Below are 23,294 nucleotides of genomic sequence, written 5' to 3'. Positions count from 1 at the left end.
GTGCTCTGCCATGGACCAGGGGAGTCCAGGGCATCTGTCCTGGAGCCGTCTCAGAGGCGGCCAGGGCTTTTTCCTGGATGTGATGCTCTTAGTGCCGAGCTGAAAACACCAGCCCTGGTGCTGTTGCCCGGACTCAGTCAGGTGACAGCTACCTATTTTTATAGTAGGCTTGAGTTTGGCCTCACAAAATATTTTCAGACATTACTACAAGTGCCCAGGACTCATTAGGTGTCACGTGTTCCTGCTTTGTAGAGAGATAAATAATAAAACCCTCCCAAACAGTTGCTCTGCCCATAGGATAAAGAGGATTAAGTCTATATTTGTACCACCAATCTCGTGTTACTCCTGATCCCCCAGCCCTCAGACAGACACAGGAAGACTTTTTGAATTCATCTTTGCAGCAAGAGCTTTATACAGAAGATGTACATAAGAAAATATACAATTTGATTTCTATATAGGAGACAGAGGAGTTTTTATCCTCTTAAAGGTCATTTACACTCAGTTACAGAGGAATAAATATACATATATTTATATAACTCTCTAGGATTAAAAAACACAGTTAAGTTGCAACTGTGGTATTGTAATAGCCGTGACAATAAACCACAGTCATCCTGGTGTCCTGCTAGATCCTCTGGAGTGTGGGCAGAGAGAAGAGGAGGGGTGCCCAAGCCAGGCTGCACGGTGCACACCTCCTCTTGGATGTACATGCATCTTGGTAGGCGCCACAGAGTGGGAGAAATCCAGTCTTCAGATGGCTCCAGTTTTGGGGTTTCCCAGTACTGCTTCGCTTAAAGGATTTCTGGCCGACCTAGAGAGATTGCCGCCTTTTGGCGTGAAAGGGCAGCTCGGTCTCGGGGCCACCGGTTCTTGGTCATTGCTTCACCTATCCCCCTCAGCCCTGGCCTGCAGGGATCCCCTCCGTGGGAAGGCAGAGGAGTTTCTTTGCATGGGTTGAGACCAATTTTCCTGATCAAGCAGCTGGGGGAGGGATGCTCCTACCTTCCCACTTGCTTCCACTCTACTGGAAGGGGAGAGACAGCAACCAACTGGTTGATCGGGGACGTGGGTTATGTTGCCTCTGGGAAAGATGACTGTGTTTTACCGGCAGGATCTAGGTTAGCTTGTCTTAGTATGGTCATGCATAGTTTAGTTTTTAAAAATGCCTCTTTTAAAATATATAGATGTCGGAAAAGATTGAAAAGGTGGATTCCATCCTGCGATCAGCAGAGAAGCGGGGATTCGGAGGAGGCTGGAGGTGTTCAGATATATCAGAAATGTTTCCTGACAGGTAGGAGAAGCTTAAGGAAGGACTCAGCAGTCAGTAGTTTTCTGATGGTTGAAGTGACCGGTCACCAGGACAGGCCATACCGGGGCCTACTAGGGGAAAAAAGAAGAGAGAAGGCCACATGTTTAAGGGGATTTTTCAAGCAGATCAGTAAACTTCTAGCATTTGTCTGTTTATTATTACAGTGAGCGAATGAAGCCCGTACTTGAAAGTGAAGAGTTAGGAGTCAAGGAGCCATTATGAGCTCCCACAGTAGAGGAGATGGGTTAGTCCTGTCTCTGACCTCTTCTGCCAACTCGCTCTGTGACTCTTGAGTATCTTACCCAAAGCACTGATGGTCAGTGAGCATTTCCTTCGTAAAGGAAGAAACCCAAGAGCGAAATTTTCAAGAGTAGTGAATTATTTTGGTGCCCTGGTTCTGAAAATCCAGGGCAGGTAGATTTTTAGAAACTGCCAAGCAGCTTTTCATCTGAAATATGGTCAGTGACCCAAGTCACTGGTCATCCCTGAAATACAGACCCCCATAGCTGACATCTGAGAAAGCTGCCTGGCTCTCAAGAGGTGCACGATGAAGTCAGAGGTACTTCATATTCCTTAAAATCATGCTCACCACACTGGAGTGGGTTTGTGTGCCTGCATTTTGGCACTGACACCTGAAGGGACCAAGCTTTGTCTTCTGCAAGACTGGAATAAATAGTTTTCTGTTTCATTAACACTTGTAAATCTATTTGAGAGAGCTGGATGGAAGGTGCTATAGAAACACCAGGTATTATTGTCATGGTTTTCTTACTCTCATCATGAAGGAGTGAACTGGAATTGAGTTCAGGCAGGGAGAGAAGAAGGTTAAGAAGGGCCAGACCTGTAAATAAAATACATTTAAGTATTGTGGTTTAGAAAACTGAAGTTTTTCCATCCTTAGAGCGGAACTTTACCCGCCCTATATGGAACGACTGGTATTTCCACCTCTAATCCATAAAACCTCTGGCACTGCAAGAGAAATAACCACTTTAGGAAGGCGCAGAGCAGCTGGCATTATCCCTGACATTTCGATCATAAATTTACTTTCTCCATCCTGTTATGCATATCCTTAGTGAACGGGGGACCAAATGGCCATAGCTGGGCTTCAGGCTTCTGCCTCGTCCTTTCTGTTGTGGAAGGGCACAGTGACAACCCTTGTTCATACAGTGCAGTGCAGGGTCACTGCACTTAACAAATGAGCAAAGGTCCCTTTCTCAAGAGCTTACAAACTTGCAGGCTCATCCAAAGTCCTTTGGAACCCGTACAAGCTCCAGACCTATTCCTGGGATGGGGAAAAGTAAAATGCTTGGGATGGAGTGATGACAGTTGTGGCTTTTTTGCTACTCTGTGTGCTGAATTTAATACTGTTGGTAGTTTCCAGTTGTGGAAGGTGTTTGTGTGATAGGTTTTCACAGTTGGTGTTTGGATTGGTAGATGTCAGCAAGCTCATTGCTCAAGGGAAAGTCAGCCCTGTCTCTGAATCACCTTCTGGCCCAGAACACTTTATTCAAAGAATATTTGCTGTCTCAAACCTCCCTCTTCTGGGACGCTCATTTGAAGGCATCAGCCCTTGTTTTTAAATACCCGAGTGTCTTGGTTGGGAATTGTAGTTGCTGAAAGGCAGGTCCTGGACCGAGAACTGCTCCTTATGGAAGACGTCTATTTTCGTATGGGCTGGGCAGCCTGGGGCCAGATTGCCCAGCAATGTCCTGCCCTGGATTTCAAACCAGACCCAGAGGACCTTTACTAGGGCAAAAGGCTGAGCATCTCCAATCGGTTAGAAAAGTAAAGCGTGTGTGATGCCAGCTCAGGGTAAGAGTGGGCTAAGTCCACCCTTGTTTTCACAGTTAATTACATGTTTCACCCTTGCTTGCTGCCCCAGGCCTGTCTATAGCCTCATGTTTGTTTTCCAGGGTTGACTCCATCCCTGATATGCTCCAGGCACACTCTCTGCTCTGGGAGCCCATGGAGCCCAGTATTGCCAGGAGATGGAGCAGCTCTGAGCGGAGGTGTCAGTGGGCGAATGGATGAGGTGTTGTGAGCCAAACCCTAGTGTCATTGAAGTCGGAGACAGAAGTCCCTGTACCTTTGGTGGCATCAGGGTTTGCTATAGGTCTGACTAAAAGTGAACCATCTTACGTGTTTAATGGCGGCTTCCCTTCTTGGACCTCTTGGTGGGGAGCTTGCAGGTGCGGAGGGCTGGGGTGTCTCTGATGGACTGCCCCCGGTACTGCGCGGGCGTAGAGCAGGTCTCATCGGTGCGAGTGCGATTGCCCTTCAGCCACCTGCGACATGGGGAGGAGGAAGACCGGGAGCTTACAAGAGGCACAAACCACCATGGACATCACTCACGCCACGAGTGGAGAGGGCAGGCTGGGGAGAGAGCCGCTGAGCATGTGCGCAGCCTTCAGCGGCCTCCTCTTGCCTGGCACAGCTCGGGGGGGACCTCCCTCGTCGGACCCCCAAGGAGACCCCAGGGAACGCGGGGAGGGAAGGGGCGCGTGGTGCCGTACTTGCGCAGATGTGCTAGCTGGCAGTTGCAGTGCCAGGCGTTTCGGGAGAGCGTCAGCGTCTCCATTTTGTCGAAGGGGAAGTTGCGGGGCAGCTGGGTGAGCCGGTTGTTCTCCAGGTGAGCCGTCTTCAGCATGGTCACACCGGCAAATGTGTTGTCTGCAAACTAAAGCACAAAGGTTTACGGTGAAGAACACTAAGTCAGGGAAGGGGACTTCAAACCTGAGTGCCTCTGTTCAAGACTTTTGGTAGTGTAAGCATGGAGGGAGCAAGAGGAGAGGAGTGTGTGGGGGGGGGGGTCCTGGCTCGCTCGAAGCCCTGGACGCCTGAGAGAGGTGTCAGGCTGGTGGGCTTCTGGGTGATGGAGTCTCCTGCCTGAAGAGAGCTGTATCCCAAATCCATGTGGGATTGTCTTTGCAGCCACATCCCTAAATAAAGTGAAGTCTGGCAGCCCTCTTTATTTTTGAGCCATATTTCTCCATTCTAAATGAAGATATTTTCTGGGTGTATTCCTTTCCAAGGCTGGAAATCCTCCCAGCGCCTGTTGCCTTGCCTGTCCTGGAATGGCTGAAGGAGGGAGTGTTTGTGGCGGCTGAAGGGGCTGTAGACTTTGGCAGTGCCTGGGGGCTACGAGTGGAAAGTTACACTTGGCATCTGAGCAGTGTAGAAATAGAGGCAGGTTTCCAGCACCTCAACCTCCTCCGTTTTTTTTTTTTTTTTTCTCTTTTCCAGTGGGTTGTTTGCAAGGGATGCTGCAAGATTTGTCTTTTCTTGATTAACGGGCAGGCTTTAAGGGAGAGCCTCCCTTAAAAAAAGCTGCCAAAGAGAGGAGAGAGGCTGTAGACCCAGCTCTGCAGCCCTATCCTCGCTTCCCTGAGGCCTCATCCCTGGCTTTTTTCAGCCCATGGTTACTCAGATTGGAAAGTTTCTTCTTGAAAGCAACCCCCTCGACACAAACTTCCTTGGCTGTGATGAATTGGAGAGGGGGTCATTGACAAAGCACAAAGCTCCTCCTGGCTGTGACAAACCATTTCTCCCCCTTGTCAAAGCACGGGGAAAGCTTTCTCTAAAGGGTGGAGAGGAGACTTACTAGGTCTAAGAGAACCCCCCCCAGTCAAGGACCTGTGCTCCTATTTCTGCCCAGAAGCTTGCACTTCGGACGGGACCATCAGGGTGTGTTCAAGCTCTCTGAGCTGCAAAGCCTGACAGAGGAAATGCACTATTTTAAGCTGTGAACTTTTGTCATCTTCCAAATTAAGCAATGTTGGATAGGATTAGAGCTTAGCTAAGAGACTCCTAGAGTCCTGTAGCTGTTGGACAGTCAGCGGTGCTGGCCTCTGTGGTCCAAAACTCAGCTGACCTTGGTAGGTTTTACTGTGCTGATAGTGGAGCTGCTCAGAGAGATGCTGGCACGCCGTGCAGCGGGGCGGTAGCCTGGCCACGTTCTGGTTTGGACAGTGCTGTACTGTCTCAGCTGCTCATTCCTCTCCCAGCCCCATGAGAAGAGTTTGCATCTGCTGGTAACAGCTGCTGCGCTGCCTGCCAGAGCATGCGTTTGTAAAGAAATAGGTGATTTTTCCCTTATTTAGATGGAGGATTGCTGCTGCAATTGATTTTGCAATAAATATGCGGAGAGGGGTGTATGTAAAGCTTCCAGGATCTGCATTGCCTGGTTTCATGTTGATGCACACGGTGGGTCCTGGCCCATGCGACACAGCCCTGCAGGTCACTGGTGTGGGCCCGTGATGCTGGTGGGGAAGGGGAGCTCTGTGCTGGAGCTGCAGAGCAGCCTGAGGGCTCTCCTCGCTCTGCTCAAGTGCAATATAGGCTGGGATAGCTTCGTGTGGAAGGGTTTTGCACTTGATCAGCTTGAAAATCTTGCAGCCATGCAGGGAACAGCTAAGGACGGTATTTTTGTGAAGGAGGAAGAGCTGCAGTCAAGATGCCAGCGGCATTTAAAGTATTTGGTAGTGATTTCCTAGGTCATGAGGCCTCTGTGATTTAGATGTCTCCTAGCAGTGCAAAGTTCACGCGTGGGACGTTTGGATACGAGGCCTTTGAGGAGCTGAAGAGAAAACTCTGAGCTGGGATGGGAGCTTTGTTTTCCTGAAAAAAGAACACATGCCCTAAAGCTGCAGAAGCCACCCCTGTTAGCGCTGATCCCGTAAACTGGTGTCTTACTGGGCTGTTGGGGAGGAAAGGAAGCATCTGGCTGCAGAAGAGCCTTTAAAGGTCCTGTCCATGGGTGGTCACTGAAAAGAAGAAAGTCTTTTTTGCTGGCTAGAATTGTTAAGCCTTACTTTTTGGCCAATCCAAGGACACTTAATTCCCTGGAGCACCCCAGCATCATGGGTTAGTCTAATTTCTTCAAAGTATAACTTGGGACTCTGTCTCTACAGCTGGTACAACATTTAAGCTGTAATTTTTGACTTGCGCGTGATGAAAATGCCTTAAAACTGAGTCTACAAAAGTGCTGTGACGGCATGTCTAAGGTCTTGCCTAGAGAGGTCAGTAGATTGTTTTCAAGTGTTGACTTTACTTACTCCCAACCTGGAGATGTTAGTGCTGGGAGTGGACAAGGACTTAAATACTGACTGAGTGCTACCGAGCTGTTGTAGGTAGTGTTGTTCTCCACCTGGGCAAGCTGTAATTCCAGTTTTTGAGCGTTTTGGGATGCTATATCCCCGTGAAAACTCTGGTGTGATCTGCTCAACCCTGTGAGGCCCTCTGAGTTGCTCTTTGTCGCTAAGAAATTCTCTTTTTCGTCACATCTTCCTGCACGTGGTGGGTGTTGCTTTGCCCTGAAGTCCTAGCCTGCCTTACCTGGATGCCCTTTGTCTTTGGGCTTCCTGGCAAAGCAGCATCCCAGGGAGAACTGTTCTGCTCCACCTGCAGCACCCTCCCTTTCCAGCCACCTGGGGTGCACCTAGGACATCAGGCTGCAACAGGGTGCTGCTGCTCTTGCTCTGTGCTTGTTTCTGTTCTTGCACTGCCTGGCATTTCAAAGGTCCTAATGCAAGTGATTCCCTGAGTGTGATGCTCCTGCCTATGGATCATGCTTTCTCACAGAAGGAGGAGGGGGTTGTTTTGCCATTCGGGATACCTGAATGTCCCCCCTCGTCTCCAGTGGGAACAGGGCCCCTTTGTAAGATGCTGCGAGAGTTCCTTTTGAGAGAGCATCAATAAACAAACCTTTCTTTATAATGTGTAAAGTTGGGAGGCATAGGGGGAGATGAAGGTCCACATGCCTACCTGTCTGCAAGGCGTGGGTAGGAAACCGCTGCTATTCATAGCCCCTCCCGAGGAGTCTCCCCCTCCCAGCCTACAACAGGTACCCAGGCTTAACGAAGGAGGCAGAGCGGTTCAGCTCTGCAAGGTGGCAGTGCCCTTCGGTCCCTCCAGTACGAGGCAGACGCTTGCCTCTCACACCACACCTTGCGTCTGGGATGATGGAAGGTTGCTACTTGTCCTGGAGCACCCCAAATACCTTTCTCAATGACTGGTGTCACCTCCAGCTTGGGAGGGAATGTGCTGCCTTTCCAAGGAGTTTGATCAGCTCCAGATAATTTGGTTTTGCATAAAATAACTCAACAGAAGGGTGGAGTACTCTCTCTCATCCCTTGTTTGGGCCATGTCAGGGGTGTTATCAGCTGGCCAGTGCCTCGCTGTCTGCAGAGCCTGCAGACCTGCATCTCCCCTCTCCTCTGCAAGGGAGGGAACAGCAAACCAAGGCTTTGTAAAGGAGAAGCCCCGTGTTTCTTATCTGGAACAAATGGAAAGAGACTCACCTTCTTCAGTTTCATGTTGTCCAGGTTGAGTGTCTGCAGGTAACGCCCGAAGGACTGGAAGGCATTGTCAGGGATGACCTCAATTGGGTTATGAGACAGCTTCAGTTCCTCCAGCACTCTCAGCTTACTCATTGCGTTCACAGGATAGCTGCTCAGCTGGTTCTTGTCCAGGTGGAGGACAGCGAGGTTTTCTACGTCCTCCAGGGTCCCAGGCAGGAGGTTGGTGAGGGAGTTGTCAGAGAGGAAGAGCCAGCGCAGGTCTTTAGCCCCGCTGAAGACCCCTGGTTTCAGCTCCTGGATTTTATTGCTGCCTAAGTGCAGGATGAAGAGGTTGACAAGAGGGGAGAGGAGCCCTTTGGGTAGGTCTGGGATCTTGTTCTGGTCCAGGTACAGGTAGGTGAGCTCAGAGAGGTCATCGAAGGCTCCTGGCTTTATGACACTGATCTGGTTGTCAGTGAGATAGAGGTAGACCAGGCTTTTGAGCCCCCGGAAGGCTCCGGTTGAGATCTCCTTGATCCGTGAGCCCTGGAGGTGCAGGGACACCAGCTTTTTCAAGTCGCGGAAGCCGTTGGTCGGCAGAACGGCAAAGTTGTTCTTCTGCAGGTTGAGAAGCCGCGTTTGCTCAGGCACCTTGGGGATCTTCTGCAACCCCGCGTTGTCGCAGATGACGTGCTGCAGGTCTCCGCCGTGACAGTGGCAGCTCGGGGGACATGCCTGCACGATGGAGGCAAGACATGCCAGTAGGCTGAGGACACTGAGGAAGAAGCCTGACCGATTCATGGTCAGATCTGGAATTAGTGTGGTGGGAAGAGAAGCAGGAGGAGGAGGAGGAGGAGGAGGGAGATGGGTGGGAGAGAGTAAATGTGTTTGCAGCATGCTGAACACAGCCCTATTTATAATGTTATTAAAAAGCAAAATCCCTTCCCACAAACCGCAGGCAGCAGCCAGTTGGAAGCAACTGGCTTTGGGAACTTACTGTGAGCTTAACCCCTTGGCACCAGGCAGAGGACTGTCCGCGGCCCTGCCTGGCCCCGCTGCCGAAGCAACTGTGCGGAGGTAGTTTTCCTCTCTGCAACAGGGAGGCAAATGGTCAGGAAGAACAAACGCAGACCGGCTCTGTGGGGAACCTCTTGGGTCCCCGCTGAGCTCAGCAGGGCCCAGATTCATCAGTGGGGAGAAAAACAACCTGTTTTGGTTGAATTGCATAGGGAGCACTGCTGTGCTCCACAGCCACCTCGTGCTGAAGCTTTCAGCAGGTTCCTGGGCTGTATTTAGCCTCAGCTGGTTTGGGGAGAAGCACCTGGTCCTGTTATCACAGAGGAAGGTTTTTGGGGGGGTCTTGTCTTGCTGATTTCAAAGGAGTTTGCCTGAGCAGGGATGGGAGAAGATGGGAGCGATACGGGGTCATGCCAAAGGCCAACAGTGCTGTAGTTGCTCTTGCAATGCAAAATTTTGGTTGAAGACTTCCAGATCTAGACTGCACTTAGGAGTTGGCCAAGAAAGGGATTCTTAATTTCTGCTGCGTCTTTTCCTATGAGCAGTCAAGTGTGACGCATCCATGGTCGTGGTCAGGAGACCTGTGTGAGGGGGTTTTTCTCAGCACGTGGCACTGTGGAGCAGTGGCTGTTGCCTTCTAACAAGGGATGGGGCAGTGGCAGAGCCTGCGGGGATGCGGTGGGGCATGGGCTGGTGGATACGAAATGCCGGACAGTGGTGCCCTGCTGCGTGCCCGGCTCAGATGAGGTGGATGGCAACGCCTGCGGCTCTCGAGACGAAGCTGTGGACAGGCAGAGGCGTGGGCATTGGTAAAGGGATGGGGAGGTAGCGGAGCAAGGAAATCACCGCTGGAGCTGGGACTAGGGTCTGCCTTGGCTCCTGTCTTGGGGTAGCGGTGGCGAAGGTGAATTAACAACAGGGAGATGTCCTTTGCTCTCCCAATACAGAAGGCTAAAGCAAAGCGGTTAAAAGCCCCAGCGCCTGCTTCTGTGAGTGTGAAGAGAGAGATCCAGGGGTTGTGGGGTGGGGTTTGGAAGTGGAACATTTTGAACTGATTTCCAGCCAGTTCCTGGCTGCAGCAAACAGCTGAGAGCCGAGCACATAACTGCGAGCTTGTTGAGATTTCTGCTCCCGAGGCTGGCTGCAGAGCCCCAGCGGAGCTTTTGCAGAGGCGAGACAGGCTCAAGAAAGGGAGGAAATCCAAGGGCTGACTTAGGACACAGACTGGCTTATTCACCGAGATTTCTGGGTTTTTCCATTGTTGCAATGAGGAATTAGCCAGTGCCACCGAGCATGCTCCGGACGGTGTTATGCAAACTGCCTGGCAGCCCGCGCTCTGGTCAGCAGCTGTCAGTCTGAACAGCGTTTTCATTGCATGACTACATTTGGGCGAGAAAAGGGGCTTCTGGGGTGTGAATGTAGGTTCTGGTGAGCCTGTGGGGCAGATGGGGTTGTCCGAACGATGATGTAATGTGGGACCTCGGTGCAAACCGGGCCATGTCAGGCTTCCAACGTTTGTCAGCCCCGAGGTGCAACGCCCTGCTGTCGAGCAGCCGGGGCCTCGCCACCGGCCTCAGCACCAAGTGCTTCTCCTGCCTCATCTCCGGGGAGATGCTCTGACCGTAGGAGCTCCAGGCTCCTGCTGGAGGCACCTCCTGCAGGACTCACTACTGTAGTTACTGTAGGATTTAAAACTCTTTGATCAAAACAATGGTATTTTTGCTTATGCCTGATTCAGTAGGTACTGCAATGGTCATGCACATGCTTTGATATCTGGAGTAGCTCTTTGAGTGTCTTCATCAGGACCTTTGAGACAGCGAAAGTGGAGGTAGACAGAAGAACCCTCCGTGTTTTCCTCTTTTGCCTCTCCAGGTTGATCAGGACTGAGAGTGCCCCTTAAGTGTGTGCTGCTCTTAAAGCTCAGACAGGGAGCTGGGTGAATGATTGGAAAAGAAAAAGAATTCACCTCTAAAACATCATCTTCTATCCACTGATTGATTTTTTTTTTTCTTTTTTTCCTCTAAGCAGGTTCAACCACCTTAGTCTTACTTGTAATCATTTGACAAACAATTTCTGCCATTATGTATCAGCTATACTGTGCAAGAGCAACTGATGGGTGAGATTTAAAATCCAGCCTGTTTCTGCTGGACACTGAAGCTAGGTAGCGCATTCATGCTCCCTCCCTGAGTGCAGCTGATGTCTGATACTTGGTTTTCCCACCCCCTTGCAAAAAATACCAGCTAACAGCTTACTGCTTCTGCAGAGATTTCTGCCAGCGTGGGTCAGATTGGAGCAAAAAGCTGGTGAGGGCCTTGCAAACTCCATCCATAAATACATCTCACCCACGTGTATTTCTGGAACAAGACCCTTTTCAGAGGTTAAACTGCCCAAACCTCAAACCATCTGCTCATCTTTCTTCCCCTGAGGATAAATTTCCCTTTCTTCTACCCTTTATCTCTTTGCTAGCTGAGACTGCAGATTTTTGGGGACAGGGACACTCTCCCCGCAGGGATGTGTGTGCTGTGGCTGGAGCAGGCAGACTGTGGACAGGGGTAAGACCCGTAGCTTCCTCGTGAAGACGCTGTGATGTAGCTGCCACGATACTGGTGCAAGGTGGGAAGCTATCCCTACCCCGAGGGCTCCCCGCCAGCCCCGTGCCTGCAGCAGAGGTTAGGTGGATGCCGGGTTATTTTTGGTCCCGCGGTGGGGCGGCAGCAGGGCAGCGCTACTGGGGGAAAGGTGTCTGCTTCTCACCTCCATTTCTTCAGGCACGAAGGTTGAATAAAAGGAAGTTCTTTCCCCTAATGTTTTTTGATTTCTGTGCCTCGGTGAGCACATTCCTGTGGTGGGAGCTGGTTGGCATCTGCCACAGCTGGCACCTCGCCCCTGGGCTCCTGGCTGTTTGTGTTTTGAGCCGCTCGCTGGCGGGGTCTGGTCTTCCCACACCGGGTTTTGCAGCCCTCGACTGGCCAGCAAACATCCAGCGATCCTCAAAAGCTCGCCTGGGTCCCGCTCGTGGGTGGCTCGCAGTCTGGCAGTGACAATGGCAGCAGTGTCGGTGTTCCCTCTGCTGCGGTGGGATACCGCAGTGAGCTGGGTCCCGTCCAGCCCCCTACCTCGCAGGTCCCCTGGGACCGGCGCTGCTAGGACATCACAGAAGAGGCAGGATTATCCTGCCATCCTCTCTTTCTTAATTGATTAACAGTTCTGCAAACATTCCCGGTGCCTGGTAATTTGCAGATGCTGGACTCCCCTCCTCTCCTTCTTGGAGGCCTTGTGGGGTAAGCAAATAAATACAGTTTTTGAAACAGTATAAATGTAGATTTGGGGTGTTTCTTTGGTGCTGCAGGTCAGAGCTGTTTTGATACAACATTGGAGATGGTCTTTTCCATGTTTAATCTTTGTTAGTACCGACAATTCTGGCATATCAAGACCGCTGCATGCGCGTTACTCCATGTTAAAATATTCCATTGCTCACTTAAGCCTGATTCTGTAGCTTTTAAGGGGATCCAGATCTAGGTTTGTATGTCGGTGCACATAGCAGTCACCTTCTTGAAGTGGCATCAGTGTAGCTGGCCTTGGGGTCCAGGCTGGAGGCGAGGGCTCAGGCAGCTTGGGGAGGTGCGCTGGGGTGCACGTCCTGTCCCCGTCTGCAGCCCGCACAGCACCAGCCCTTGCGGAGCTGAGCCCCCGCCTCTGCCTGGCACTGGGTGCTGGGGAGGGAGCAGGGTGGGAGAAGAGGCAAACTCTGCAGTGTCCCAGGGGACTTGTCCCAAGCACGGAGCACCCTCCAGGCAGTGTTTGAGGAGCCCTGGTGGGTGGGCATGGGGAGCCCCACAGGGTCTCCGGGGTCCCCCCTCTTCCAGGCAGTACCGGAGAAATCCCTGGCTTTCGGTGATGTGCAAGTATCCCATCAGCGACGGTGGCATCTGGGGCTCTGAGTTCAGACCCGAGTTATCGTTTCTATTTGACGTGCTTGAAGGGTATCCCTCACTGTGGTGTGGGGGCCCAGGCTGCTCGCTGAGCTGGAGGAGGTGGTGGGGGGTGCACCTCCTTCCGTCTGACGGTTTTCTTCCACTGTAGCGTGGCCTCCACCCATTGATGTGTTGCCAGTTTGGCTCCCTGTTGATGTCCACCCACCCTTCCCTTCTGTCTGATCCCACCAGCTGCTGCATCATGCTCTTGGCCTCTCCTGTGAAGCTCACCCAGCCCTTGCTGCCTCTCCCTAGCCCTGCCGTGTCCACCCTGCAAGGCACCGGGCATCCCCCAGCAGCTCGCTGCTCTGCCCAGGGCCACTGTCCTCTCTGCAGCTCTTGCAGGCTCTGAATAAAAGTGGAGCTTTCTTCCCTTGCAGAACACAACTGATCCCTGCAAGACTTCTGACTTTCCCAAATGCTCCCCAGCCATGAGTCCCACGCTGTTCTCAAAATGGAAAATCGGCTCCACTCGGTGACAGCTTCCCTGCTTGGCCTTGGCCAAAGTGAGACCTCCCCATCCCACCTCATTTTTGGGGAGGACCTGACGAGTAGGTGGTTTCAGTACCTGCAGAAGCTATGAGAATGTGCTGTGAGAACATTTAAAATGCAGCATGGAAGCAACAAGATCCTGGACTTCCAGCCATGTCTTCGGTGGGAGCTGAGCTCTCCAAATCCATGGGGATGTTACCTTTGCCCCTAGGTTTTTGCTGAGTTTCCTTCTCCAGCAGCTTTGAGCATTCAGGCACCCCTAAACCAGTGGTTTTCTACCTTTGCAAGACACTTTTTCTCTGCACGTTTCCTCTCACTTTTTCCTTTTAATTCCACTTTTCCTAAATGCATTGGCACCCAGCGCCAGGGAGGATGGAGTTAATTACATAGCAAAGACCTTTTATCAAGCTGTGGATAAACCAGTAAGTAACTGCACATGCCTTTGCCGGTTGCCACTGGGCAGTGCTTCTGAAATGCTGGCAGGACTGGGGAAATACTTGCAAGCCTCAAGACTTCTGCTCAGCCTGGAAAGAAGAGAGGCAGCTTTAACTCCAGACGGTGAGGAGCAACTTGTCCTGACTGTACCGTAACAGGAGGTTAATTTTCAGTGGCAGTCTTCTGGCCCGGGCAAGCTGGGTTGCCATTTTTGCAGTGGCCTCCTCCTGAGGCAAAGCCATTGCGTGCTACAACACAAAGACGGCCCTTTGGGCACCCGATATTTTTGGGAACTTTTTAAGCCCCATCCAAACTGGGACTGTCTGGCAGCTCTCCGGGTGGGGAGAAATGCCAACAGGGTGGCCACCCTTGGAGGTTTGTCCTACAAGACCTGCTTGTTTGTGTCCTGACGTTTTTGACACAAAGATGGTACTGTTGCTGGGGAAGGAAATGAAATCTCAGTGTGACATAGGCTGGACGTGATCAGAAGTTGTTTTTTTTGCAGCAACAAAGTTGACCTGAAGGTTAAGGAATATTCCAATACAATTTGGGATAGTGGGACAGCTCCGAAGCAAGGAGACACTTGTCCCCAGAGGACAGCAAAATTCAGGGTGATCTTGGTAGTGAGCAGCTGAGTGAGGGAAGATCGTTGCTCAGTTGAGAATGATTTGGAGCTGGCTGTGAAGGGAAGGGCTGGGGTTGACTTTGGTGGAGATATCTGAGACAGACAACACACTCAGCACGGGTTTAGGGATAATTAGATCCATCCGGCATGTTACACTGAGAGGGGTTCAAAGGGCCTCTTAGAGGTCCCTTAGCACATCTCTTGGATTGCCAGTCTGCTTTCTGTTGTTCATTACGCCCTCTTTGAAGTCTGAAAATCCCTATTATTTCATGGTCAATTTGCTTCTTTTTTCTGAGGCCAATATTGTCTTCAGCGAAGCTCAATTTCTGTAGGTTTTAGTTTGGTGGTTCAAGCCCTGCCATCATCCTCCAGCGTGGCATAACCAGAGGGTGGTGCCGAGGGGCGTGAAGATCCTCCCTGAGCATCGCTCAGGTCCAGGGGGGTTTCCTCCACGGACCTCATGCCCTCCTGCAGCCCTGACCTTGTGCTCCAGTCCCGCCCAGTATAACCCCACTTAAGGTACTGGTGGTACTGCAACCAGCCTTTTCATCGCAGCCTTTCAGCAGCAGCTGAATGCGGAGGGAAGCGGGTGTTTTTATTGCCGTTGAATGCTGGGGAAAACCGAGGAGCAGAGAGCTGATGTGACTCGTTCCAAGTTATGCAGTAAATAAGCGGCACGGTTGGGAAAAACCCAGGGTCTTCAGAGTCCCTGCTCTCCCCACCAGATCAGTCTGCCTCCCAAATGTTTACTAAAGAGACTGGAGTCTGATTGTTTTTACTTTATTTTTAATTTTAGACGCTTCCTTCTTCAGGCTGTTTTGCCTGTTCCGCAGTGGCCAGTGTTTAAACAGCACTAGCAGGAAATGTTTTTGAAATGTGCTTTAAAAAACATAGTTCTGCTAAGATGTTCTTTTTATTCCCGGTTTAGACAGAGGCTTAGGATTCACAAAGAATGAATCTCTTGTCGGTAGGAGTAAGTTAGGCAGCAGTTTGGTTTGGAGCTGTCCTTGTCATTGCTGAAGGCAGGACTGATCCACGTGCTGGGCATTGGGGGGTCGCTTGTGGTCCTCGCAGTAAAAAAAGGCTTTACAGTCAATTGTATTCTGTACTTTCTTAGCTCCTCTCAAAGCCAAGGGTCTGAGCTGGACTCCTTGCCTCTGAAAAGCTTTGCTTTGACACTAGATATAGCTGCAGTGGAAATTATGGAGCTGATGCAAAAATTATTGGGTGAGGTTTTCTGGACTGAATTATACCAGATGACAAGGCTAGATGATGCTAAGTGTCCCTTTGGGTCTTGAAAGCTATGTATCTTTGTGGATATCTCCAAGCTTAAATTGGTATATGGGGTTTTGTGGAAGCGTTGTTTCATCTCGTGCATCACGAGCCGCGGCTGGGCTGGGACGATGGAGCTGTTGGAGGATGCTCCACGCGTCAGATGAGGGCTGGGAAGGAGAGCAGCACTGCTGCGAGGGCTGGCTCCAGCCACTGCCTCGGTCCTGGGCAGGCAGATGGGGAAAACACGATCCCAAGAGAGAAATGCTATCTTGGAAAGGTCAGGAGCAACATCCTGGTGTCCGGCTGCAGAGAGAGGTGCCAGTGCAGGCAGGCTGGGAGGGGAAGGCAGCGATCGGGCAGCAGACTGAAGGCTGGAGGTTCAGACCCGCGTTGCTCTCTGGGCTGAGTCAGGAAGCCCGTTACTGAGGGTGTGAGGGTGTTTATGGGGACAAGCCGCTGGCCAAGGCACGGAGAGCCGGTGCTTGGGGTACACGGCACTCTGCCAGGCATCTGGAGGAGCCTGGTGAGCCACGGCACCCGCAGCATCGTCCTGCCAGGGAGCTGCCTGCTGCTGTGTCCAATTAAACTGCTGGAGCGACCCAGAGAGGCAGAAAGGGTTGACTCAGGGCTTGGCTGGGATCCTGGAACCGACATTGCAATTCATCCAGCAGAGTAAAACAAAAAAACAAAGGCGCTGGGATTTTTAATAAGTGTTTAAGATCTTGGATTTGTGTCTCATCAGTCATTTGATCCAGCCACAGGACTCGTATTAGTGGGTGGGAGAGAAATCCTGTTTGAGCATTAGACGCTGTAGGTTTCCACCCCGGCTGGGAAGCTATCATTGCGTCTGGTAGGAGAAGCCTATTTACAGTCGCTCCCTGTGGGTTGCCAGGCTCCTAGCAGAGCAGTTTGCACCAGATGGTCCCTGCAGCATCCTAGAGACTATCTCCTCCAGATTCCTGGCTAAGAGGAGGCTCCTGCAAATCTCCATCTCGGATTCACGCTGACCCCGGTGTAGTCAAACAAGAGCATCAGCCGTTATGACAGACTGTGCCCAACGTGAGATCCTTCAGCAGCCTCGAGCAGCAGAAAGCGCCAAGTGCTCCCACCAGTGTTATGTATAGCTCGTTCAGTATATACGCATGTTTTTTCAGGATGCCTCATCATAGTCCTTTGCAAAGCCCCTCATTCATTTTGGGCGCAGTGCCTGGAGTTTGGTGAGCACCGTGCAGAAGCCCTGAGCGTGCAGACGTGCCCTTGCAGCCAGCGATGGAGCCCGGGCATTTGCTCTAAAGACACAACCCAGGTCTGGGTGTCAAGGCTGTAGGAAGATGGTTGGGCCCTGTTGCGGTTCGGTGGGTCAGAGCTGCTCACGTGTCAGCCTTTGAAGATCTGGAGGAGAAAGGAGCAAACTGCATTGCTCCTTTGCTGCATGCCCAGCCGTGCTCTGCCAGCAAAGCAGCCACCAGTGACATTAGTGGGTGGGAGAGAAAGCCTGCCTGATGACACACGACATGCTGAGTGGGTTAGAGAGACCAGAGCAGTGCTCCGGCATGTCCTACCGCTGAAACACAGCTCGCAAGAGCTGGAGGTGAAGCAGCAATTCCAGCGATGGTGCTGTTGGCGCAGCTCGGAGCTGCCCAGAGCACCTCCTGCCCAGCTCCTGCTGTCTCGGCAGGCCACTGAGTTGGGCATAAAGAGGTGGAATTTTCCTCCGAGGAGAAGTGACCTTCGGCTGAGGTGACTCAGAGTCTGCCGTTGGGATTAGCGGTGAGGGAGGTTTAGCAGCGAGAAGCTTTTGTCCTGCTGTGAGGCTTTCGGTCTGTAAGCGCAGCTGCGCTGAGCGTTGTGCAGCCTCGTGATACCTTTAGGACGGTTACAGAAGCTGATGTCTGCACAAAAGGATCTGGAGCGAGCAGCCGTGCTGCAGGACACGTGGTCTCCTCCCACAGGAGCCCACTGCTGGCTCCAGGGTTTTTCCGAAGCGATGTCCGATGTGCTCTGAGCTGTAGAAGATGAACTCAGCACCTTGAGTGGATGGCTGCAAGGGCACCAAGGCAAGATCAGTGTCTGGCAGAGATGGTAGGGAGTCAACAGGACAGGGCTTGGAGATACAGAGGTTAAAAAAGAGGAGGGCGAACCCTGGGGTCCTCCAAGAAAAGTAGTTGGGGTGTCAAAAGTACATGACACCCAGAGTGTCGTGGGTGGTGGGGGTCTGGAGCACAGCGATGGAAGCGAAGAAGGCCGTGGCAGGCAGGTGCAGTGCTGCTTTAGCTCCTGTCTCTCCAGGACTCTCTGGCAGGAGTGTCTAGAGAGCCCCATCCACGGGCCAGGAGAGCAGTGCTTGCCTGTGACCCGAGTGACTTGTGAGAACATCTTCCTCCCATCCCGATCTCCCCTGTGCTCATCACTAGCTTCGTCTTTCCCACGCCTGGAACTGCGTGGTCCCCGTTCCCCTTGAGGCATGTTTCTGCTCTTGCGTTCGCAGGTTGCCTATGGCACCACAGAAAACAGCCCTGTCACCTTCATGGGATTCCCCAATGACAGCATCGCCAGAAAAACCGAGACGGTGGGATGCATCTTTCCCCACACAGAGGTGACCGTGACCCTCCCCACCTGCTCCAGCTCCTCTGCCTGCAGCAGACCTTGGCCCCTCTGGTGCCGTAGTCGGTGCATGCCCTCACGTTTGGCTCGGACATCCCCTCCTAAGCCCTTCTTCTCTTCCATTGCAGGCAAAAATTGAGGATCCAGAAACAGGGCAGGCTGTGCCTCTGAACACTCCTGGGGAGCTTCAGATCCGCGGCTACTGCGTCATGCTGGGCTACTGGGACGACCCTGCCAAGACGAGTGAAGTGGTCACTGCTGAGAGGTGGTACAAGACGGGGTGAGTCTGGAAACAGCCCTGCTCCTCCCGGTCTGTCCTGCAGGGTGACGCTGGATGGGGACGGGTGTGTACAGGAGTGCCTTGGCTGTGATTTCCAAAGTATGGAAAACTGACCCAATTTAGCCCTCTGATCTGTCCGTGAAACTTCAGACCAGCTTTTAGCACAGAGCCCTCGGTGCCAAGTGCCCCCGGAGATGGGGACAGTCACTTCGCGACTGGTGCGATGGAGGGGGTGTGGGGGTATACCGCAGGGGCAGGAGTTGCTTCCACCCGAGCCCTGGTGTTTGTGTGGACGCTGCCGATGGCAATGTCTGGCTGTAGCAGGACCTCTTTGATCTCTTCCATGCGTTCAGGCAGCATCTCAGCCGTTACCCTCTGGATACCCTGACCTGGCCTCCAGACCAGGCTGGGTGGGAGCGTCAGCCATTCTTCCACCCAGCTGGGACAGGACTAGGAGTGTGGTGTCATTGCAGGGACCTTGCGAGCCTGGATGAGCACGGCTACTGCAAAATTATAGGCCGTTGCAAGGACATGATTATTCGGGGAGGAGAGAACATCTACCCAGCAGAACTTGAGCAGTTTCTCCACACCCATCCCAAGGTTGAGGAGGTCCAGGTGAGTGGGAGGGAGGTGGGGTGGGTGAGCAGCGATGGTTCCTGTGGTGGGACACCTGTACGCAAAGCTGCTGGGACTGCTGCTTGAGACCTGGTTGTCTTCCTCTGTTTTCAGCATCAACTTTTGTGTAGTATTGGTTGGCAAGCAGGAGGGAGAGGCTCACGGCATGGAAGGGGCAGGCAGAGCTCCTGGCATGGGGCACATCGCTTCGGGCAATCCTCTCGTGCACCAGCTTCACGTCTGCAAAGTAGTGACTGTCAGTCGTCTTCAGTTTTTAAACTGCCTGTCCACTTTCATAGCTCCCTCTGAAATTCTTACTTGGAAAGCAGTCTGGAAGGACGGTTTTTACTGATAATTACTTACTAAACTCCTAAATCAAAAAAAGACTCCTCCAACAAGTCCCTGGAGATGAGGAGTGAGACTTAGTTTCACCCCTTCACAAGACAGCAATGATTTACAGCATTGAGCAGCTGCTCCCAATCTGCTGGGATTGTTCTCCTCCAGGTTTTGTGCCAGACAAGTTTCCCCGTAAATAAACCAGTTATTTAGTCAGTGTTGTGCCTGTGCCAGGCGAGCATTTCTCCTTGGAACAGTCCCAGTGCAGATGGGTTGCAAACCAGCCCTGTTTGTGTAGTTTCTAGGGCTTTATGTCACTGCTCTGGACTCAAAAGGATCGACGTGTCTCTAGGATTTTGAGATACCAGTTCAAGGCGGGGAATGACAGTAGGACTCTTGTGAAATAGTACGAGCAAACTTTAGAGAGAGATCAGGCTTGGGAAGCCCATCTCCTGGTGTCACAGGCAGTGGTCCGCTAAGATCTGCCATTGTAAGGGTTTCAAATAATCCTTTAATTTGACTTCATCTCTCTCCTGCCGTTCCATCTGGAGATCCCAAAGCACTTGAAGCAGCCTCCCAAGTCTCCCTGTTGGTTGTGAAACCCGTTGCCCCATTTTTTTTGAGGAAGCAGAGGCACGCAGAGGGACGATAGGTCCATGTTGCACCCACGATGAGCTGCTGCCTGGCTGGTCTGACTCAGCCCTTGCTCCAGTGACTTTGCAAAACCAAAGGAAGGTGCTGGTGTCTGGGTGCCCAGCCTGCTCTGCCACCTTTCCTCTGGCAAACAGTTGGGAAGTCCTTCCAGGGGGGCTCGATGTTGTGTAGGAAGCACCGGTGGGATGGTCAGGCAGCTCAAACTGCCTTTACACAGCCCCATGCCACGGCTCCAGCATCCCGTGATACGGGTCAGGGCTCGTGCCGTGGGCCAGCACACGTACCCTGTGGGAGGAGAGGGATGTCCCCAGGGGTCACACCATCCGTCTGTCCCAACCAGGTGGTTGGTGTGAAGGATTTGCGGATGGGAGAAGAGATCTGCGCCTGCATCCGAGTGAAGGCTGGGCAGGACTGCACCGAGGAAGAGATTAAAGCTTTCTGCAAGGGGAAGGTGGGTCTCCCAGTCCTCAGTTCCCTGCCAGACCAGTACACCCAGCAGCTGCTGGGGACTTGCAGATGAAAGCCCAGGGATTTAGAGCAACTGGGGATCCAGCCCTGGCAGTCCCAGCTTGGGTAGTACCAGCTGGGCTGGCTACGCTGTTCCTGGCAGGTTGCGTAGCGGTTGGTTTTCTCTTCCCAGATCTCCCATTTCAAGATCCCGCGGTACATTGTGTTTGTGGGTCAGTACCCGCTCACCGTCTCAGGCAAGGTAAGAGAGGGGCTGGGGCAGGGGAGGAGCCCTGGCCTCCTGTCCCGTCTCCTGTCTGAGTCTCTCTTCCTCCTCCTCTCTGCACTTTATTCCAGATTCAGAAATACAAGTTGAGGGAGCAGATGGAGAAGCACCTTCAGCTCTGAGCTCGGGAAGGCAGAGCAAAAAACCAGGATAAATCAGCCCCGCTTCAGCCAGCTTTGCATCTGCTTTTCACCTGTGCCTTGGGCTACACAGTGGAGACCACCTCTCCCTGATGTCGGGCTGATGGCACTTTTAGTTAATAAAAGAGAGCCTTTTTTCCCAGTTGGGTTTGTTTCTTTGCCAACAGAAATACTGTGGTGTGAGGAAGAGATGCTTATTTCTGGAATTCTGTCCGGTTACTGAAAGACCTTATGAAGGTTTTAAAATCTTGCGTCTCTCTGAGCAATTTGGCTGCAGCCATTTCAGAGGACTTGAACAGATGCTGGTAGGTATTTTACTGATATTTTTAAGTCATAACAGCCTGGCCTGGCTTCCCAAGGTAGGTAAATGCCTTCTCTGCTTGAGTGTTGCTGAGACTCTGAGGTCATATAACACAGCTGATGAACTCGAAGTGAGGGGCAGGGGCTTTAGAGAGTGAGACTTTGCATGGGAAGGGGCTCCCTAAAGCTGGCTGGAAAAGCTCGCCCTGTTCCCACACCTCCCCTGGGCCTTCTGACCCCCAAAGAAACTTCTCCAAGCTAGACTTGGCATTGTTTATTTTATTGTTTTGGACAAGACAGTAAGGATTTTGCAGAAATACCAAAGTTCCTGTCCCATCAGCAGTGTGAAGCAGAGCATACCTGGGACAGCATTTTACGGGAGTTATTTGGTACCTCCCAACCATGAAACACTACTCCGAGAAGTGGAAGAGCAGAGCTCCTCTTCCTTGCCGGCAGAAGTGTCCCACCCCAGCCGGGAAGCAGGTAACGTTGCTGCCGACTCTCGCCAACCTCCCGGCCGTCTCCCTCCTGCTTCCTTCCCAAGCAGGGCTAGTGGCTGGGCCTCCACCTCCGTGCTGGGGCTTCCTCTGGCGAGTGGGGGGAAACGGTGCGACGGGGAGAGAGGTGAAGCGTCAGCAAGGTCTCGTTCCTGGATCCCCTAGCTGGACCGTGGGCTCTACCCATGGAAGCAGACCAAGTGGACGACAAGCCCACAGTTCATGCCTGCTTTCTGAAAGGAAAAAAAAACCATGGGATGGTTTGTGTCAGACCCTTTCTGTACCGTGCCTCTCCAGCAAGTTCCTCCACCGTTCCCAAACTGCTCGTGGGGCTGGTGTCAGCGTGTTTCACTAGCTTCACCTCCACCCACCCTCGAGTAAGTGGGATGTGTGCAAGCAAAACTCAGGTCTCCTCCCCACCCTGGTTTTAGGACCGTTATAAACCTTCCTTCCTGGAGGCGGAACTGTTACCTGCATTACAGCAACTGCAGCCAGTGACCCTGGGGACGCAGTGGACCTCTAGGTCTGATGTTTAGGGAAGGACTTTTTACTTTCCTTTGCTTCCCACAGCACTAACCCAGGTGCAGGACAGGCCTGCAGTGAGAGGAGCTTCTCCTCTGGTTCCTGTCTGATAACTCCACCCTTTGCACAACCCCTGTGCTGCCCAGAAGCGCCCCGTGTACTCACCGTCATTGGGGGTTCGCTGGTAAGAAATGAAGGTGAAGTCAGCTCTGGCTTGTGTGGGTAGACACACTGCTGAGAAACACAGCACCGGTCACAGCCAGTACACGGGGGTACAGGCACCAGTCACAGCCAGTACACGGGGGTACAGACCCCCGTCACCCCATCCCTGCTCCCCAGAGCTCTGCTCGTGTCCCGGGAGCGGTGCTGCACCATCCGTGGGTCCTGAGCCCCAGCAGAGCCTGGGTGCCCGGGAAGCTTTCCCTGCCATCCCCTTCCCTGGGGTGCACCCAGCCCTCACCGGCCAGGACACCTCCCGAGATGTCCCGTGGCCATCCCAGCCCCCCGGGATGACGCAGCCCTGGCTGCAAATACTCACAGGAGGGGAAGGGCCGATGCTGGTGGCTGGCAGCATGGCCTCGGTGTGTGCGGGGCTGCAGGCAGGTTCCAGGGCTTCTGCCTTTCCCTGTACCTGGGTCCCGCTCTTATAGTGCTTGCTGCCAGCTCGGAAACTCCCGGCAGCCGGGGGCTCTTCCCAGGGAAGGGAGGGTTACGTCAGGGGTGGGTTACTCCGAACTACCCGTTCCTGGCCTGGAAACAGGAATCTACGGCCACAGCCTTTTTGTCATAGGCATTTCTCACTTCTCCATAGCTATTAATAGAGCAAATTAAGAAAAAATAACGCCTGGGACCGTCAGCACCGGGTTTGCACAACCCTGCGTGGAGGCACGCCACGGCTCCCTTCACAGAAACGCTGAGCAGCCCCTGAACTGGAAAACCCTCCTCCAGCCCCGGAGGGGCAGCCGGGGGAGGCGGCTGCGGGGGCAGATCCCGGGGCTGCCCGAGCCTCCTCGGCACCGTGTGCCCGGGACGGCATCGGGGAAGGACGTCGGCCCCGCCATCCCCAGCTGCCATCCCCCGCACCGCCTCGCTGGAAGCAAAGGGCTCTGCCCCTCCTCTCCCTCCCTCCTCCTTCCCCCTTCCCCTCCCCGCCACCGCCGTACCCCCGGGGTTCGGCAGGGCTGCCGAGGCTCGGTGCCCGCCTCGGGGCGGGG

General features: G+C 52.9%; 2 protein-coding genes and 1 long non-coding RNA gene across 5 annotated transcripts in view; 1 reads left to right on the top strand and 2 right to left on the bottom strand.

Annotated features, from left to right (window-relative positions):
* ACSF2 (acyl-CoA synthetase family member 2) overlaps positions 1-20,904 on the top strand; it is a 37,833-nt gene extending 16,929 nt beyond the window's left edge. For all 3 annotated transcript variants that reach the window (XM_050908455.1, XM_050908454.1, XM_050908456.1), the window contains 6 exons: positions 17,888-17,995; positions 18,132-18,283; positions 18,757-18,898; positions 20,229-20,339; positions 20,529-20,597; positions 20,693-20,904. In XM_050908455.1, coding sequence (XP_050764412.1) covers positions 17,888-17,995; positions 18,132-18,283; positions 18,757-18,898; positions 20,229-20,339; positions 20,529-20,597; positions 20,693-20,743 — 633 coding nt within the window. In that variant the 3' untranslated portion in view covers positions 20,744-20,904. The remainder of the gene's footprint in view (positions 1-17,887; positions 17,996-18,131; positions 18,284-18,756; positions 18,899-20,228; positions 20,340-20,528; positions 20,598-20,692) is intronic.
* On the bottom strand, positions 388-8,382 carry CHAD (chondroadherin). Its single transcript, XM_050908457.1, has 4 exons — positions 7,603-8,382; positions 3,817-3,980; positions 3,443-3,588; positions 388-1,377 (listed from the first exon to the last, which is right to left on the bottom strand). Exons 1-3 carry the CDS (start codon positions 8,380-8,382, stop codon positions 3,447-3,449), a joined length of 1,086 nt encoding a protein of 361 aa, XP_050764414.1. The 3' UTR covers positions 388-1,377; positions 3,443-3,446.
* A 429-nt stretch (positions 20,905-21,333) lies between the features above and the next one.
* LOC127024169 (uncharacterized) lies at positions 21,334-22,668 on the bottom strand. The gene is made up of 3 exons (XR_007767529.1): positions 22,619-22,668; positions 22,246-22,314; positions 21,334-21,791 (listed from the first exon to the last, which is right to left on the bottom strand). It is a non-coding gene; the product is annotated as an uncharacterized LOC127024169 (long non-coding RNA).
* Positions 22,669-23,294: the final 626 nt, after the last annotated feature.

This window comes from Gymnogyps californianus, chromosome 19 (assembly GCF_018139145.2).
Source record: "Gymnogyps californianus isolate 813 chromosome 19, ASM1813914v2, whole genome shotgun sequence".
Classification (NCBI taxonomy): Eukaryota; Metazoa; Chordata; class Aves; order Accipitriformes; family Cathartidae; genus Gymnogyps; species Gymnogyps californianus.
The sequence above is the reverse complement of the archived record's forward strand: the minus strand, read 5'-3'. Positions and strand labels throughout refer to the sequence as shown.